The 18,828-nt window shown below is 42.6% G+C and overlaps 1 protein-coding gene across 1 annotated transcript in view; it reads left to right on the forward strand.

Moving 5' to 3' along the window:
* KLHL14 (kelch like family member 14) overlaps positions 1-18,828 on the forward strand; it is a 105,169-nt gene that overhangs the window by 34,390 nt on the left and 51,951 nt on the right. The window contains exon 2 of the mRNA XM_075533141.1: positions 74-195. Coding sequence (XP_075389256.1) covers positions 74-195 — 122 coding nt within the window. The remainder of the gene's footprint in view (positions 1-73; positions 196-18,828) is intronic.

Consider the following 18,828-nt stretch of genomic DNA (forward strand, 5'->3'; position numbering starts at 1 on the left):
GTTATGATTTTGTTGCCACTAAAAAGACTCTACAATAATGTGGTTATTCATCTCCTCTTTGTTTTGGGTGAAGAATTCGCTCTAACAAGAAAATGCTGCTGTTGGTGGGAGGCTTGCCTCCTGGACCAGACCGGCTCCCCAGCAATTTGGTTCAGTATTATGATGATGAGAAGAAGACATGGAAAATACTCACAAGTGAGTGGACCTCTTTATTTATCCACCTATTTATTTCCGGTTAGAGCTATCTTGATTCATTTGAAAGTCCGGTTAATCAAATTAGACATCTTATTGATCTGATACCCTTTGGAGGTTTGTTTATGTATCGCCGGGGATTTAGCGCCAAGGTGTGAATTAACACTGTAGAGGTGGCCAATTTGGTAGTCGAATAAGCCTAAATTAAAACTGGCCAGAAATCACTGTACTGGTCTATGTTTCTGGGTAAACTGCGGTGGGCAGGGGCAGAGACCTGCCACAAGAAATCCTTCCCTGATAATGGATAACCCTTCGATAATTGAAAAGTGCAAGATGGTTTAAGCACACGAGTGAATTTCTCCACATTGAACTTGCCCGTATCAAAAAAGGTTGGGTAGTGAGCTGTCTCTGTAACTAACCTGCATTTGGCTGTTTGGGCATTTTTGCTGCTTAGTGTTCCATCTGGGGCTCCTGGTGTTTAGAAGACCCCCCCACCCCCACCCCACACTGCCCCACAGTCTTGGATGGACAGATATATTCATGGCCTGTCTCAGCCACATTAAGTTGTGCTTGCAAACTTCCACCCAAGATTCTCCTCCTCCCCTCCTTAAAGGGTGATTGTGTTTTACAGCAAACCTCTTGCCTTGGGCACTGAGATTTGGAACTTACTGTTACATCGGTTATGATTCCCAATCTGACTCAGTCATGGAATCAAACAGCGTCGTTTCTTGAGTGCAGTAGGCTGTGTGCGCCAGGCCCCTCGTGGGCACAGTGGCTGCACTGGTCAATAAAACTACATTTTAACTGTCAAAATGGCCCAGAGCTGTATAGATAAAATAATAAATGAACAATTTTGATCCATAAATCAAAGCCCTACATTTCAAAACGACAAAAGTGAAAGTTGGATTTTTGTATTGCATGTATCTGTTAAGCGGTTAGATATTTTATCAGTTGTTTTTGTTTTCCTGTTTTGGTGGTTGTTACATGTGCTTAAAATAAAAATCACTTCTTTTCCTCTTCCTACAAACCCCTTAAAATGATGGAAACAGGACAATAGTTTGCCCATAAGGACAAAAGAGGAGTAAAGGCATGTGAGGCAGTGCTTGAAATAATACATTTCTGAGCCGGCTCACCCCAGCGAAACCTGCAGTAGCATCACCCAAAAGCTCCCTGGACACCTATCTGCTCTGGTTGTAGTAAAAAATTTAAAAAATTTAAAATGGCACAATAGAAGCACCGGGATTAAGGAAAAAAGAGAAAGAAAGAAAAATAAATTTAAGTTGGAGATGACTTCCTTTTTATTCAGTCCGGGTAAAACACTGTTAACAGCTGAAGGCGTAAGCAAGTTATGTTTTAGAGATTCTTCAGAAAGGTAAAGTAAAACCAAGGTATCTATTTCTGACATTTGATCAATAGAGGAAGCCTACACAGAATGAGACATGGAGACTGGGAGGAAAGGGAGAGAGGCCAGGGAAAAACAACAGAGGGGAAGTCTCGGGTTACATGAGATCCAGTCAATAACTGATACCCATTCACAAGCCCAACTGTTATCCCAGCTACACCTGGGCAGGTTCACTGTGGACAGCTCATGGTGCTGAGGGGTAGACGTGGGCTGCTAACTGCAAGGTTGATAGTTCACCCACCAGCTGCTCTGAGAGAGATAAATAGTTACCACCTGGAAACCCTTATATAGAGGGACTGTGAGTCGGAACAGCCTCAATGGCTGTGGATTTTCTGTTTGGGGAAATGATTAGTTAAAACACACTGAGAAATATCTATGGGAAAAAATGTGCTTATTTGAAATCTTCCTTAGAAAGAAGGCAGCCATCTAACGTCTGCGTAAGAAAGCAGGGTATTTCTAATGAGGCTAAGCTAACAGGTATAGTAGAAAACCAATCATGTCTGACGTTAAAAAAAATGCCTGATTTAACTCTCTACTTGGAGGCATTTAATCATGAACTGCGACTTGGACAGGCCTGGATTCAAAACCCGATTTGTAACCTTGAAAAAAAAAATCACACAGATTTCGGGATATTCTGAATCATGGTTTCTTCCTTTTGTCTTTTGAGTATTCTGAAGATAACATCATGATTAGACATGGTCTAGCACCAACAAACATCTTGGTCAATTGTAACTCTTCCTGCTGTCTTTGTAGCACCACCACCAGTGTTAGAACAAAGACGGTGCCTTCTAACGGTAGCGGCAGCAACCAGCAGGGGCACTACATGCAGGGGAGGCAAATAGTGTGACAGGCACAAGAGGTCAACCCACTGCTGGGGAGGAGAGAACCTAATTCGATAGTTTTTATATTCAGCCTTAAGACACTAAGAGATAAATATCAATTGACTCAAATTTTTAAAACTGTAGACACTGAGAGTCTGGGAGAGAGAAAGTTCTTATAATTGGGAATATATTCAAGAAACTTAATCCCCTTTCTATACCAAAACATAGTGACCACTTTGAAAGAAATGCCCACGCTACAACAGACTTCACTTCCCAGGGAACTTCCACTTTTAAAAGTGGAGTTATCACTGGCGAGGAGCCAGAGTGGCTTAGGGGTTAAACGATGGATTGCTAATAAAACCATCAGCCACTTTGTGGGAGAAGGGTGAGGCTTTCCACTCCCATAAAGACTTCCAAGGTCAGAAATTCACAGGGGAAGTTCCACTCTGGACTACAGGGCTCTGTGAGTAGGGATTATGTCGATGACAGTGACTGTGGAGGTTTCTTGGGAGGCTGTGACTATATGACCCCACGTGAAAGCATGGTTTTATGGTTTCTAAAATATATATAGAGAGAACAGTTCATGTGAATAATTTCTGTTGTTAGTTTGCATTTTAAAATGCAGGCATCTTCTTTGGCAGAAGTAAATAAACTAGGTCAGCTAACCAACTGATTTCCACATGATTTGGGCCATGTAATCACAAATGAAGAATCATTTCTCATGGGGAAAGAAATGATCCAATCTCCCCAAATCCAACAAAACGCTAGAGACTGCAGAATTTCCCTGTGCCATTCTCTGGGCCCAGAAAAACTGCTCAATGTATTGTAAGGACAGGTCATGTGAGGAGTCAGTGTCTTCCTTGTGAGGGATCTGCTCATAACAGCCACTGTCCTCCCAAACCAGCTAGCAAACTCACAGTAACCCAACTGCTAAGGTTAACTAGAGTCGCTGAGTCTTAGAATCTTTATCCCAATGGCTTGAGCACACATGTCTTATGCTATCTCAAACACACTTGCTCCCCGGTAGATGCAAAGGGAAACACAAGTATTAACTTGTGGGACGAGAGAAACTTCACACAAACCATGTCACAAAAGAGACCCGACAGAACAGACCATGGTGATTTTCTTTAAGTCTTTTTCTGATACGTTGGTTATATTCTAGAACCACCACCAGAGCGAGACACTGAACGACAATGAATTGAATGGAGTGGAGACTAGTGGGATTGAAAGAGTAGACTGCCAACCCACGGGTCTGGTCTCCATCCCCCCAAACAAAGGAAATCAATATTCTTATTGAAAAGTTTGTTTGGGTCTCCTGTTGGCACAAGCTGCATTTTTATCCTCATCTCTGGAAATCCTCATCATTTCATAGACCACGATAAAAAATGAGGTTGATAGCAGTGACAGCCTTCCCAGGCTCGATGAGTATTGAGAAACAGCATGTAAAATGAGGGTGAAGTCCTTTTGTAAATGTGAGGTGTTAAATAATAAAGGTCAAATTGGCCTTGTTGTCCTCTTGGCTGTTAATAAGGAAAGTGAAGTTGAAATGCGCTTTTGTTCATTTTTATTTTACAGCACTGCGTTTCTTGCATTTCCCACGCCTGCATGCAGTCTCCCGTTTCATTCTTAACTTATTAGAAAGCAGTACGGGAGACATGAATACTACAATGGCCAATACCCAAAAAAAGCCCCCTGCACAGTTCAGTCTCTAAATTCTTGGCACAAAGGCTTAAAACAGTGGTTCTCAACCTTCCTAATGCCGCGGCCCTTTAGTACAGTCCCTCGTGTTGTGGTGACCCCTCAACCATCAAGTTATTTTCGTTGTTACTTCATCACTGTAATTTTGCTACTGCTGTGAATCGGGCTACCTACAAGTTGAGAACCGTTGGTCTCAAACAATGACCTTTGAAAAGAATGACCCTGAAAACAATGTCCAGGTCCACTGTGTACTTAGTGTAACCAATTTTTAAATAGATATCTTACATATCAAAGTTTCTGTGAAGTCCACATGGAGACACTCCTGTATGTCACCCCCCAGGCCTGAGCATTCAGAGAGCTACCACCTACTTCTTCTTTAATCCCCACTGGCCAGCTCCCAGGGTCTGACTTCCTTTGCCCCCAAGCTTCAGAAAAGCGATTCTATTCCTTTGGTGTCCTATTGATGCTGTCTATGAACAATGAGTTAAACTAATTCAAAATATAGATTTATCTCTCCATGTGCCAAGGATCATGTCTTTTAAATAATATTGGAATGAAAATTAGAAAAACTAAGTGGGGGGAAAAGTGTGTTCTCTTGACCATTCCAAGTTCCCTTTGTTAAAGGTCCGAGAAATGCCTTTTCCCATTTTCCCTGCAGCTGAAGCGCAGCTCTTTGTCATCCAAGGATGGCTTTGAGGGCCTCCATTTGTCAGGCTGAGGAACCAGAGACACAAGTGTGCCGATATTTCCTAGACTGTGTTCTCTGCCCAGTAACCGGTTCTGTCACTGATGGTCAGTGTTTTCTTTTAGGAGAATAAGAAAGATCAGAAAGCTGACAAACTATCTGCTATTTTAAAAATATACTTTATATAAAAGTTGATGAAATAGTCCTGAGAAAAAAGCATTTTGTTTAAGACACTGAACCTCAGAACCAAAAGGTAACTACAAATTTGCTCCTCTTCTGTATCCAGACGATGGAAGAGAGCTCAATTGTTGATTATCTGGGAAATAATAAATCTGCAGTGGATTCTTTGGGTTGGACTATTCTCCATGGTCCTCCGGGTCTTAGTTTGGGCTCATTTCTTTTCTTTGAGGATATGTGGAGAGAAAATAACCTAGCCAAAAATGAATAGCTGTTTCTTTTAATTCTGTTTTTAAGAAAGAAAAAAAAAGTAAGGTTCTGTTGAAGACTTTGTATCTGTGAAGTTTTTGTTTTTTCTAAACTGTGGTTATTATTGTCAAAGACAAAGACCCACAAATTATTGAATTTCATTTCATTTCTAGGCAGGAAAGTAGAACTGGTAGGCTGTGTATCTCTCATTACAGAAGAACATCAGAAGATGAATAACTACTTCCAGATGATTCTGAAAATTCTTGGGAATAATCAACTTATTTACAGACTTGATTCCCATTTATCAAGTAACTATTGAACACCCGTTCTGTGTTGGGCAGGGTGGTTGGGTGGGTTGTGGCGTGAGTAAAATGGTCTCTCCACTCTCAGGAGTCTGAGGCAGCAATTACAATGTGCTAAAATGTAGGGAAAGCACAGCATTTTGTGCAAGCATCAGAAGCCCCTGGAGCTGAGAGGTTCAAACCCACCAAGAATTATCACACAAGACCTTCAAGGAGATGGATTTATGAAGTGGCTGGAACAATGGGTTTGGCATAGAAATAAGTGTGAAGGTGACCCAGGACTGGGCAGTTTTATATTCTTTTATACATAAGGGTTACTGTGAGTGGACACAGACTCACAGCAGTGGAAAACACAAGGGAGCAGGTTGACTCTGGTACATATGGGTGGCCATGAGTTGGATCTGGCTCAATGGTAGCTACTCCATTGCTTTGCAGCTATTTTGCTTTATTTCTGCTCATCTAAAGCTGTGAGAATAGGGAAGCTTTCGTAGAAGTGACCCTCTGCAATTATTTTTTAGATGAGTGGGAATTATTTCAACTTAGAGGTGAATGGGAAAATGTTTCAGCCAGAAAGCCCAATATTGAGAACGTGTAAAAGTAAAAGGGTGTACATGCCTTCTAGAAATTGAAGCAAATCTGTGATATATAAGAGAGCTCTTTAAAGTGCTAAAATGTCAAGGTGACACTAAGAAGCCTACAATGTGCATCTAAGCCAATGGTATTTTCAATCACCTCATATCCACGTGAAAGCCAGACACTGAGTAAGAAAGGCAGATGGAAGGAGAACCAATGCCATTCAATTGCAATGCAGGGAAAAAATAGACCATCGACTCCCAGAAAACAAGCTAATCTGCCTTGGAAAAAGCTGAGCCAGAATGTTCCTTGAAAACAAGGATGGCTAAGACTTCATCGCATGTATTTTGCACATGTTATCAGAAAACCAGTCCCTGGAGACAGTCTTCGCGCTCAGTAAAGCAGAGGGTCCATGAAAAAGAGGAAGACCTTCAATGAGATATTGGATTGATGAAGTGGCTGGAAGAATGGGTTCAACATAGAAATCAGTGTGAAGATGACCCAGGACTGGGCAGTTTTGCATTCTTTTATACCTCAGGGTTACTGTGAGTGGACACGGATTCAAAAGCACATAATAATGACAACACCTATAAGAGGGTCTTTCGGTGACGGGGCTGGAGAGATAACTAACAGCCATGTCATATGGGACATGGTTAAAGGAATTGTTCAAATAGATTAAAGAATTAGAGATTGAGCGCATTTTCTGTTTTCCATATTAGTAAAGACAGTGACCAAAAAGTTTTATATCAAACCATGATATTTGATCTCTTTCACCATGGAACATTTCATTTCCGTTCATGGAGTCCTTGTTTCTATGACGTTGGGCAAAGAAGGAGAAAGAATTGGGTTTGGACTTTTGAAATATGCTACCATCTAATTTTGCCTTCAATGAGCTCAATTCTAATTTGAGATACATGACTGCACATTGCTATATACCTTGAATTATTTGCTAGTGTGTATTCATGCACCAGTGCATTAGTGGATTTTATATAGATTTTTCTTTAATATGTGTGGTGGTCACTCCAAATACTGTATTTCAAGTAAGCTGGGTGCCCAGAAAAGCAAGCTAACTTAATTTGACCATGTCTCATTTATTTATGGTTTATACTTCCTCTGAATATATCCCTTGCTTTTCCATCAGAGAGCAGCATGTGTACAAATAGCTCCAATACTTTCTTTTACATAAAGGGTAGTATTTGCTATTGAGTCTGGCATGAAGGAGGCATGAGTCATATGGGCTGCATAAATTTGCTCTGTCATTACGAGGCAGACTACAAATGCAATCCGGCAAACTGTAAGATGTAAGTGACAAAAGGGTAAGTCATCTCCTTACCCAACCCTCCCTTTTTTGCCCCTTTATTGCATTCATTCAGTAAATGTAACAGGAAACGTGCTAGGCACCGAGAGTACAATGCTGAGCCCAATAGGTTTCCATTGTGCCCTCACGAAGGTTAGAACTGAGTAGATCGTGATATCTAATAGTGAACTGTGGTGGTTGAAATGATCTTGATCTTGAAATGTAGAGATCCAATTGAGTAGAGATTTCCTGGAGAATATAGGTAACCAAAGAAGTCAGATTTACACTGGGATATGAAGAATGAGACCGAAAATTAACCAAGTAAAGAGGTGAAGATGTGTGAGAAGGTTGTCTCAGAATATTTAACAGTTAAATGCACAACTACAGAAAGAAAGGACATGATTGGATTCAAAGAATCGATGAGAAGAGAGAGATGAGATGTGGCAGGAACTTCTATGTCAGGTGAGTTGGTTCTGGCCTGTCAACCAGTGGGGCTTCACACACCACTCCTGTGTTGCTTGCTCACTCAAGAATAAGTATCAGCAGTGGAGAGTCTAAGCGGATGGATCAGATTTAACCTGCACTAACCTATTTCTTCCATAAAATCCAAGTGGATTCAATGTACTTGGCCTGGTGCCATGTGCATAGAATTTATTGTTCTTGCTGTTGCTGTTAAAGATAGTTGAGTCTATTTCTAACTTATATCAACCTCTGTCAGAGTATCCAGCCTCTGACAACCGTGGGGGTGGGGGTGGGATGTCCATAGATGCAATGGTATGGCAATAATATATAAAGATTTTAGTAAATTCATAGAGATTAGGGAAGGTAGAAGAGAAGATAAAATAAAGGAGTCAGACACATTTCATGGTAGCATGCTCACCTCAGCCCTCTTGGTGGTCCACCTGGAGGTGGGAGATGAAAGGAGGAGGAGAGAGAATAGATTTCTAACCAAGACTGATATATACTTGGGGCTGTGCAAGCCCCCTGATTACAGGTAACCACATAGGTCACAGGAAGGGGTTGTACCATAGGCAATACAGCAATGGGCGTGTGTGGCGGGGGGGGGGTGTTGATCTAGGAGTATACATACAACAGGAAGAGGAGGGATTAGGGGTGCACATAGGACAAGATGGGCAGATCCTAGATTCAGGATGGCAGCCTAACCTTAGTCTTCCTTGAGTAGGCTTGGCCTTTTCTCTGGGCTGTCCAGGGAAACAATCACTATCCTTATCAGTGGGGTGTGAGCCCCACCTGCAGTGGGACCCAATAGTCAGAGACTACTCAGAAGGAAGTCTTGATGACCTGCTTTGAAAGTAGGAACCATTGACAATCTTATGAAGCACTCATTTACTTTGTAACCCCTGGGTGTCCAAGAGGCAATGTCAATCCAATAGCAACTGGGTAGATTTGGTTCTAGAAATTAAGAATACAAGGAAGTTTTTGTTTAATCATTTTACTGGGGACTCAGTCAGCTCTTATCACAATCCATGCATACATCCATTATGTCAAGCACACTGAATACAAAGATGTTTTAAAGCATCTGTGAGCAATGAATGTAAGAGATTTCCAGGAAATGTTTTAAAACTGCTAGTAAAATCTTGTCTTATTGACCAACTTGCAAATAGTGATGTTTAAAGGACAACATTTGCATTTAAGATGATGGGAAGTCATTAATGGAGGCAACTCTCTTGATATTTTAACTCTGTGTGGGAAGCAGCATAGAAGCAAAAATAAAATTTAAAAACTACACACATGCTCCCATCTGGGTCTGTTTAAAAGGTGACTTCTGAAAGTTTATGGGGAAATGGATTGAAAAGATAATGGAATTTCTCTGTGATATTTTGAAGCCCCTTCCTATGTATAGAAATATATCTTTGGGTACTCACATATTCAGAAAAATATTTAGGTACAAATCGATCTACACTTAAATACACACTTAGATATTTTAATAATTATGTGACTTTGGGAAAACGGCTACTCTCTGATCCTAACTTGCTTTTGTTTTTTATGTTAAAATTGAGAATAATTAAATTCACCTCATAGTGTTATTAGAAGAATTAAATAAGAGCATACAAAGAAAGCTCCAAACCCAGCATCTATGGACTTAACTCACCAAATTTGAAATTCAAGGAAATGAAGACATGATAAATATAGAAAAGTTGTTATACTAGAAACAGAGTCAATGAGTTGACCCCTTTTTCTAAACTCAGGCATGGCTGTAAATACGAATGGGACAGGAAAGATTATTCAATATAGTCTTTACTCTAGGTCACTGGTAGCACAAACTGTTTACTCTTAGCTATGAGTTGAAGGGTTGCATCTTAAACCCACGTAGTAGCACTGCAGAAGGAAGTTCTCGTCATCTGCTTCCCAAAGGGTTACAACCAAGAAATCCCAATGGTGCTCAGTTCTACTCTAAAACACAAAGGGTCTCCATGAGCCAGAATCAATTCAACCGGAATTACTGTTTGTGTGTTTGTTTGTTTGTTTGTGTCTCCTTGCCATGCTCAAAGTCCTCTCCCCTCCCCCCCTAGGAGAGATCACCCACACTCCCTTCTAGTCAGAGCTATGTCAAGGTTCTCTGCATGGAGACGCTGTCGAAACATCAGGCTAATTTGTGACACCTCTGGATTCAGTAACAGACTGAAGAGATCAGTGATGTGGTCCGCTCACACATCCAGCCTCGTGGTAGAGTGGGGGCAGAGCCACCACCATCAACAGTGTCCCCAACAAGATTTTCAGCCCTGGAGGCCCGAGGGCTGCTAGGAGTCAGCCTGGACTCTGAGGCAGGGGGGTGGGTTTGTTTTTAATTCATGTTATGGGCTGTGTCCCCCCATCTGGTTCACCGTAAGTCTGCTTCTGCCTTTAGCTCTCATTGTCCCATGGACTGCAAGGGATTCTTCCTTTACCATTATCCTCCGTGGCTATAGCCATTGTGAGCCTAAAACAATATGCCCTTCCTAGGACAGGAAGTACATTTTCTATCTGCAGAAATCTAGAAAACCATGGTCTGTAATTGTCATAACTTCTCTTGGTGCAGACTTGTGGCTCTTTTGCCAATACATTCTCCAGAAAGCTTACTTGTCTTCTTAGGTTTCAGGCAGCTTCTTGGGCCAGTGACCATGAACACATTTATTTTCTGACAAACGTCTACATGCACACACAACACTCATTCCGTTACTCACGCTCCCACTAGCACGCTCCCTATGTTCAATGGCCGAACAGGCTCCAATGGGGAAGCCACATTTGTTCTTCTTTGCCTGAGTTAGAAGGAGTCACTGAGTCTCACACCCTCACTGCGACACTCTTCCAGGTAACTGTATCTCCAATTAGGAGTGAAAGCCATGTCTCTATTTGTACCTGTGTCACTAAGCTCGGTTTCCATTGGTCTTTTTGTGCTCACATTCCCCCCCCCCCTAAATTTTATCCTTCACCAGATGAGATTATAAATCTGAGTGGCAGAGTGGGACACTGTAAAGCAGAGATCCCAGCAAACCTGCCCTAGACACTGACAGAAAAGACAGAAATCATGACCCCTATGAGTCACTGACAGAACTGTGGTTATAACTGTGCAGCATAGCCCAGCACATCTGACTGGCTCAAGTGATGGGACCAAGGAGGTGCAGCGTCTGATGGCAGAGCAACAGATATTGTAGAAAAAAAGAGAGAGAAACCCACGTGGTGATGAAATTGGTAAACATGCTGCTTGGGAGGTGAATCCATTATTTAATAAACTTCCACCTCTCTAGGGAAAGAGGCTGGGAAATGGAAGGTTGATGGTGTGTCTTGGTGGCTGTTGGAGGTACCCAGCAAGAATGACAGGAAGACACGATGTCTGAACAGAGTCAGGACTGAATGGAAATAGCGTCCTGAAATCAAGGAGTGAAAAGAAAAGGAAAACTGGGACGAATGATTATCCCATGCAAATATGCCCACCATAACAGAGGAGTAATAAGGCCGAGTGGATGGACGAGTAAAGTTTGCTTCTTTTGAGATCCATGTGGTGATGTTAGACAGAAGTCAGGCATCCAGGCTGTATTTCCATTAGGATTTTTGGGTTTGTGTGTCTGATGCAAGCTGGCTCTATTCCTGGGGTATGGTCACCCTGTAGACACAACATCACTGCTCTGCAGTGCTATCACTGCCACAAACGGTGGGGCTTCAGAGGAGATGCTGTGGGGCCTGGCCAGGTTGGGCATTCAACTTGGTTTGTAGGAGAGTGCTGTGCACACACGTGCTTACCTGTGAGTCTGAGATGCCAAGTATCCTGATACTGTATCGAATCGTTAGTCCTGCTGACATGCCTTGTTTGGCCATTAAGGCTAAATTTATTTATTTTTGAAAATTAAGTTATTTAGCTAGAATGATAATGACAATGAGTTTCAGAGACCAAAATCTTCCCACATTTTTTCTGTGGAGAATCACAAAGCACTTTCAGAAAACCCTACTGCTAAGGCAATGATGTATCACTTTCACTTTCATTATATGTTTTTAATCAGAGCGTGACTTCACACTAGACAAAGCGATGCTTTATGCATGGTCTCACTTGTTTTTGCTAAAATCTCTTGACATGATTAATTTTACTTTAATGCTTTTGTCTTGTTGTAATGGTAAGGATGATGGGTATAAACCAGGCAAAAATACATGCTTTTTTTCCCCATTATAATGCCTCTGAGCATTAAAAATATCTTAGATGAAAAGAAAGAAAAAAAAATCACAGGAGACTGGTCCGATTAGAATTAAATTTCTTGCTACCTGAACACACAGTACATGAGATTTCTTTTTTTTTAATGATTCAGTCATTGTTTTTAGTTTTATTTTTGGTGTTTTTAAGACGATTTGTTCCTCTGCAGGATGAGCTCTGAAGAGGAGGAGGGAGATGGGAGTAGCTCACAGATTTCCTGATCTCTGTTGTTGCTTCACAGCAAGCAGCTACCTCCTTCACACTATCAAAGGCCCCAGAGACTAGCCACTTCTCTACGAGGTGTATCTCTGCCAGAGCAAGTCCGGTGGCTTCCCCTTTCCAAGGCAATGCCTGGTGTTGAATGCAAGCTTGGGTTCAGGTGTGCTAATGGCCAGTCTGAAAGAATTGACATAGTGTCCTTTGTCCAAATTGCAGAAAGGCAGCCGTGTAGATGACAAAGAAAGAACAATAGATCATTCAACAAGTGAGAGGGACCCTCCCAGCAGGTGTAGAAGTGTGGATTCTACAAGGTTCACTGTTCCTTTGTTCCCTCAATTGATTACGGAGTTGTTGGTCCATATTATAAGATGATGATCCTTTTTTCCCCCTGCAAAACCTGTCAGCTCGCTTTATCTGTCACCCAAGTAAATCCTGTTGTCATGGAAAGATCTAGACCAACGCTGCCCCAAAGACCGATTTTTGCAGTGATGGAAAGTTTCTATGTCTGCACAGCCCAAGACGGTGGCCACGATGGTTATTGAACACGTCAAATGTGGCGGTATGCCTGAGCAGCTGAATGTCTAGTCTTATTTAATTTGAATGCATTTAAATTTAAATAAGACCCTGGGGCAAGTGGCTTCTGTATCTGACAGCACAGCTCTAGAAGCAGGGAGTGATGTGATGTGTGCAGTCACACAGGGTGATGTCAGCCGTCCCTACCCCACTGGGCCAAACCTGTTCTCCCACAGGCAAGGGACAGGAAAAAAATAAGAGAAGAGGTGACTTCATGACATAATTCACAGAACACCTGAGGAGCCCTCTGTGTGTTATGATCTCTAAGCATGGGATCTCTCTCTCTCTCTCTCTCTCTCTGTCTCTCTCTCACTCTCTCTCAATCTCTCTCTCTCTCCCCAATACCATTAAGTCAACTCTGACTAACGATAACATGTGCATCCGTGTACAACTGTGCTTTATAGGGTTTTCAGTCAATAGATTCCCCAAAGTAGACCACCAGTGTTGAGGAGACAGCCACACACATTGATGGTTTCCAAGATGCACACACTCCTTTGCAACAAGTTCCCCTTCTCTCCTCTAGATGCCTAGCAAGTGACGTACATCAGGCAGGGGGGTAAGCCACGCTCGTTAGACCCTTTACTGTGCTGTATGTGCATCCATGCCAGGAGCGTCACTGGCATGATGGGTCATGCAATTCTTGCCACTCTCTATTGAGACCTCCCTGTGCGTTTCCCAGACTGTTTGTTGATAGGAATAGAAATCCCAGTCTTTGTCTCTGGGAAGCGCTTGTGGCTTTGAACTGTTGACTGTAGGGATCACAGTCCAAAGCATAACCACTACCCACTGTGATGACCTCTCCCACAGATGAGGAAATAGAGGCACAGAGACATCAAGCACTTTGCTCAAAGTCACACTGAGAAGAGAGCCAAAATGGCCACTCACATCTGTCTCCAGAGTGTTGTGGACAAGGGAAGGCTGGGGGAGGGAGGGTGCTGCTCGAGCATTGTGTTGAGACTAACCGAACTCCTCTCTGTACAAAGTGTATCAGTAGCTTGGACACGCAGGTCAGTTGTTGAGTCTTCCCATGATTCCTTTGGTTCCTCGTGGAAGACTGAAGCAGGCCGAGCACTAAGGTGTTTGTCGGTGAAAAGGATGTCAGGATGGGGTCATCTTTCCCTAAAGTGAACTGACAACTCCTGCCACTGCTTCTGTGTGTCCGTCCTCACGCTCCACAAACTCAGCATTGTAATCCCAGGGAGAGAGCTTTGCAGGCAGGTGCTCTCCGCCAGGGTGTCCTGTCTGGTACCGTCTCTGGTAGGTTGGTTTCTTGTTTCTTGTTCCTTCATAAATGTACTTGAAGTTCTTCATTGACATCATCATTTGCTTTACCAAATACCAGTGAGTTGCTCTTCTGGGGGCTTCCACGTTCCCTGGCACGCCATCACTGCTTCCACTTGGGAGACTTCAGTTTTTAAAAAGTAATTAAGCATCCTCTTTAAGCTTCCTTCTTGTCGAAAACCATGGTCACGTTCCCTGCCGAGGTGCCTGTCACAAGATGGACATGCTGAGGGGTTAGGGAAGTACCACTGCTGTTTCCTTCCATGGCATTGCTTTAACTGTCTACATTGCGTTTGTCACAACTATGTTGCTTGACCTAATTCAGACAAAACTCCATGAGGGCTCTCAACATCTCCCTCTATCTCGATGTCCCTTTGCACTTGCTAGTCTCAAAATCAAGGCTGCTCTTCCATGCCTCACTCCAGCTGGTGTCCGTCCTGAGCTGAGGAGGTGGAGGAGACACAGGTACCACATAGCACTTGAAGCAGCAGTACTTCCAAGCACCTCTGATGCCCCGAATCACCTTTCTTGGCCTTTGGGAAATATTTCCACTTCCCCTAATCTACTTCAAACACAAAATTTCAAAAATATCTTTGTTTCTTCATAAAAGGTAGCATAGTCATTTACCACTATGCTATCTGACGCCCGTTTCTACTGTGGCCCAAGCAAAGCCAAGGTGAGGGTTTGAATCCACCTAACAGCTCAGCTTCATAAAGGAATAAATTCTTTTTCCAAGCCTCTGTCTCCACCCCGAACAGCTCCTTAGCAAGCACTGGTGACAGTTGATAACAGAGGCCCGTTAGAAGAGAGGATGAAACAGTGTAAACAAATTAGCCCTCGTGGACAATAACGGGGCACTCATTCTGCTGGAAGTAGGTTACTGGCATCACCCGCGTGCACACTGCTTCCTTAAGCAGAACGGATGGGGACAGGGAGAGCACATAGCAGTAACATCCGAGGTCTTCTTAGTTTCACTTATTTGACAGAATGCAAATGCATGAATATAAATATATCTCCTAGAATAAATAATCTTTATGGAAGCTATTCGCTTTGAGAAAAATATCCTCATTGTCAAAACCAGAGTTCGCTGTTGTGGGCTCCGTTGCAACCCATAGGAAACCTACTGGTGGTTTCTGAGCACCTATAACGGTTTTCTTGTTTTGTTTTGTTTTTGTTTTAATGGGAACAGTCTTATAGTCTGCAGAACGTTTGTAGGGCTTGAAGTATCAACTTGCAGTTAGCAATCCAATAGCAATCCCACAGCACCACCATACCAGATAGTCAATATTTTGGGGCTTTGAAGGTCATAAGTCTCTGCCACAATGATTCAGCACTGCCGATGTGACTTGAAAGCTGTAGTAGACAATATGGAAAACTCTCTCTCTCTCTGTCTCTGTCTCTGTCTCTCTCTCTCTCTCTCTCTCTCTCTCTCTCTCTCTCTCTCTCTCACACACACACACACACACACACACACACAGCTGTCAAGTCTAATCCAATGCATAACTACCCTATAGGTTTCTAAGACTGTAAATCCTTACAAGAGTAGAAAGCCTCATCTTTCTCCTAAGGAGGAGTGGGTGGTTTTGAACTGATGACTGTGAAGTTAGCAGCCCAATGTGTGCCTACTGGGCCACAATATTTCCCCCAAAACTTCGTAAAGGTAGGGAGGAGCAACTTTGGCTTCTGGGGGTGTCATTTGTCAACTCTTGGAATTTATTGGAATAAAGTAGGTGAGTCATGCTTAAAATGATAGTTACAAAGATAATAATAATGCCCAATAATTAGTAGGCTGACTAAACCTTTTGCATATATTAACTCATTCAATCCTGACAGCTGTCCTATAACACTGCTTCTATTATTCTTGCTTATCAGAGGAGAACACCAGAGTACAAAGAGCTCGCAGAACTAGGTCAGCATCATGAGCAAGTAAGAAAGCCAGTGCTCAACCTCAATCAGTCTTGCTCTGAAGGTCACTCCCTAAATCACAGCTATACTAACACTCAGGCAATGTTTTATGAATTTCAGTTTTAACTTCAGGGACACACATGGCTCTGATTATAAATGACCCCCCCCCCCTCTTTCAGGCAGCAGCATGTCTGCCCTTCTGCCTAGACTCAACTCCTCTGCCTAGCTCACAGCAGGTGTTAGGTGATGTCTAACTGGTTCTGACTCAGTGACCCGATGTGCATCAGAAACTTCTCACAGTTGTTCTTATGTCAGAGCCCATTGTTACAGCCCCAGGGTTTGTCCCGCTGGTGGAGGGCTGTCCTCTTTTTGGCTGCCCCTTACTTTACTATACACCATGCAAACTCCACCAAAAACAAACAAGTCCAACCAAACAACAAAGCCCAAACGCACCGCCATCGAGTAGATTCCAGCTCCTAAGGGACCCTGAGTTATCTGTGGGACTGGAAACGGCAAAGCCACCAGCTGCTCTGCAGGAGAAAGATGAGACTTTCTACTCCTTGAAAGATTTACAGTCTGGGAAACCCAAAAGGGAAGTTCTATGCTTTCCTATAAGGTCGATGGGAGACATGCTCCAAAGACACTGGGTAGCTGTGGAATGAGAAGGTTGACTCTCACACTCTTTTGGGATAGTGAACAAATATTGGAAGAGATCCAAACATTGACATGATGTGCTCCATTTGGGCATAGCCTGGTGGTGCTGGGACAACATCTGTCTTTCAAAAATATATCCAGATATGGCATCTGAGTCTTAAAGGCTTGAAGATAAACAAGCAGCTCTCTAGCTGAGAAGTAACAAAGCCCACATGGAAGAAGCACACCAGCCTGTGTGATCATGAGGTGTCTATGGGATCAGGTGTCAGGTATCAAAGACCCAGAACAACAACAAAAATCATATCGAAGTGAATGAGGTGGTGGTGGGGGGGGAGAGACCCAAAGCCAATCTGTAGACAATTGGACATCCCCTCACAGAAGGGTCACAAGGAAGGGACAAGTCAGACAGGGTACAGTATAGCACCAACAAAACATACAACGTTCCTCTCGTTCTTTCATGCTCCCTCCACCCCACTATCATGACCCCAATTCTACCTTACAAATCTGGTCAGACCAGAGCATGTATACTGGCACAGATGAGAGCTCACACTACAGGGAATTCAGGGCATATTAACCCCTCAGGACCAATAATGAGAGCAGTGACAGCAGGAGGGGAAGGTAGGAGGAGAAAGGGGGAATGGATCACAATAATCTACATATGACCCCTCCCAGGGGGATGAACAACAGAAAAGTGGGTGAAAGGAGACAGCGGACGTTATAAGATATGAAAATAATAATAATTTATAATTTATCGGGGGTTCATGAGGGAGGGAGAGTCAGGAAGGGAGGAACAGAAAAAATGAGGAGCTGAAGTTTAAAAAAAATATTTTGAAAATGATGATGGCAACAAACGTTCAAATGTGCTTGACACAATGAGTGTATGTGTGGATTGTGAGAAGAGCTGTAAGAGCCCCCGATAAAAGGATTTATATATATATCCAGATGTTAAATGTATGCAGTTAAGAGTTTTTCTGCATAGCTTAGTTCCATCTTTGAACCTACAAATGTTTCTTAAGTAAGCAAAGCCCCTTTGAGGGTTTCATGGACAGAAGCAGTAAGGGACACCAGACAAGAAAGGGGGTCTTTGGTTTTAGCAACTCCAAAATGACCAAGAGCTGTCTAATTGGGCGCTTACTATGTGCCAGCATTGTTTCAAAGACCTCGCAGACATCTTATTTAGTGTTCAAACATCCCACTGTAAAGCAGGTGAGGATGACTTGTTCTTCCTCATTGATGAGGACTTGAGAACAGCATAGATTAGGATTTCTGTGTGCAAGACATTGTATCTGCCTCCTGCTTGGATCCGCTAATTAAATATTCAGAGTAACACTGTAAAATCAGTACCCTTACTCTCCCCATTCTACCGATGAAGAACCTAAAGTCAAGACATATGTTCGTCCTACTTCAGGGTCAAACCAGATTTTCAGCCTGCACAGATGATGCCAGAGCCTATTCTACCTTTATCTGGTCACTGTGATTCTCCGAATAAGGGGCGGCCACATATTGGGAGCTTTCTGGGTAAAGGATTCTATATGCTTAGCAGATAAATGGTATCTTCTAGGGAGTATTAACTCCATTTTCACAATAATAAGATGCTATATTCACGTGAACCTCATAGTTGAAAGCACTTTCAAGGCTACCATTCATCGGTCCTCCATAATAGCCCATGAGATAAACAGGTCAGGCATTATTATTACCATTTGACATATGAGGAAACTAAAGTTCAGAGTGGTTAAGTGACTTGTCAAGGTCACGCAGTAATTGATGAATTTGTGACTGAAACCCTTGGCTTCTGACCTAATTTGGTTCACTGTTCTTTCTATTAAACCATGTTCTGTGAAACCTTATTAGGAGTTCTTTGACCTGTAAGTGACGTCGCTTGGTCTCTTTCTAACATGGTATTATTTTTCCCCTAAGCTGGATTATAGAGAATAGTATTTTTGTTCACTCTCATCATTTTGAACAGGAAATAATGAACTCCTTGTTTGCAAATAAAGTAAAAGTGAAAACTCATACAATGGTACATCAAAGATGGCATGTTTTGGAACCATAAATTAAATTGCAACAGGAAACAGATGGCAGTCTTTACTAATAAGGGAACTATTTGGAGAGACAT

The sequence above is a fragment of the Tenrec ecaudatus genome, chromosome 15 (genome assembly GCF_050624435.1).
Source record: "Tenrec ecaudatus isolate mTenEca1 chromosome 15, mTenEca1.hap1, whole genome shotgun sequence".
Lineage (NCBI taxonomy): Eukaryota > Metazoa > Chordata > Mammalia > Afrosoricida > Tenrecidae > Tenrec > Tenrec ecaudatus.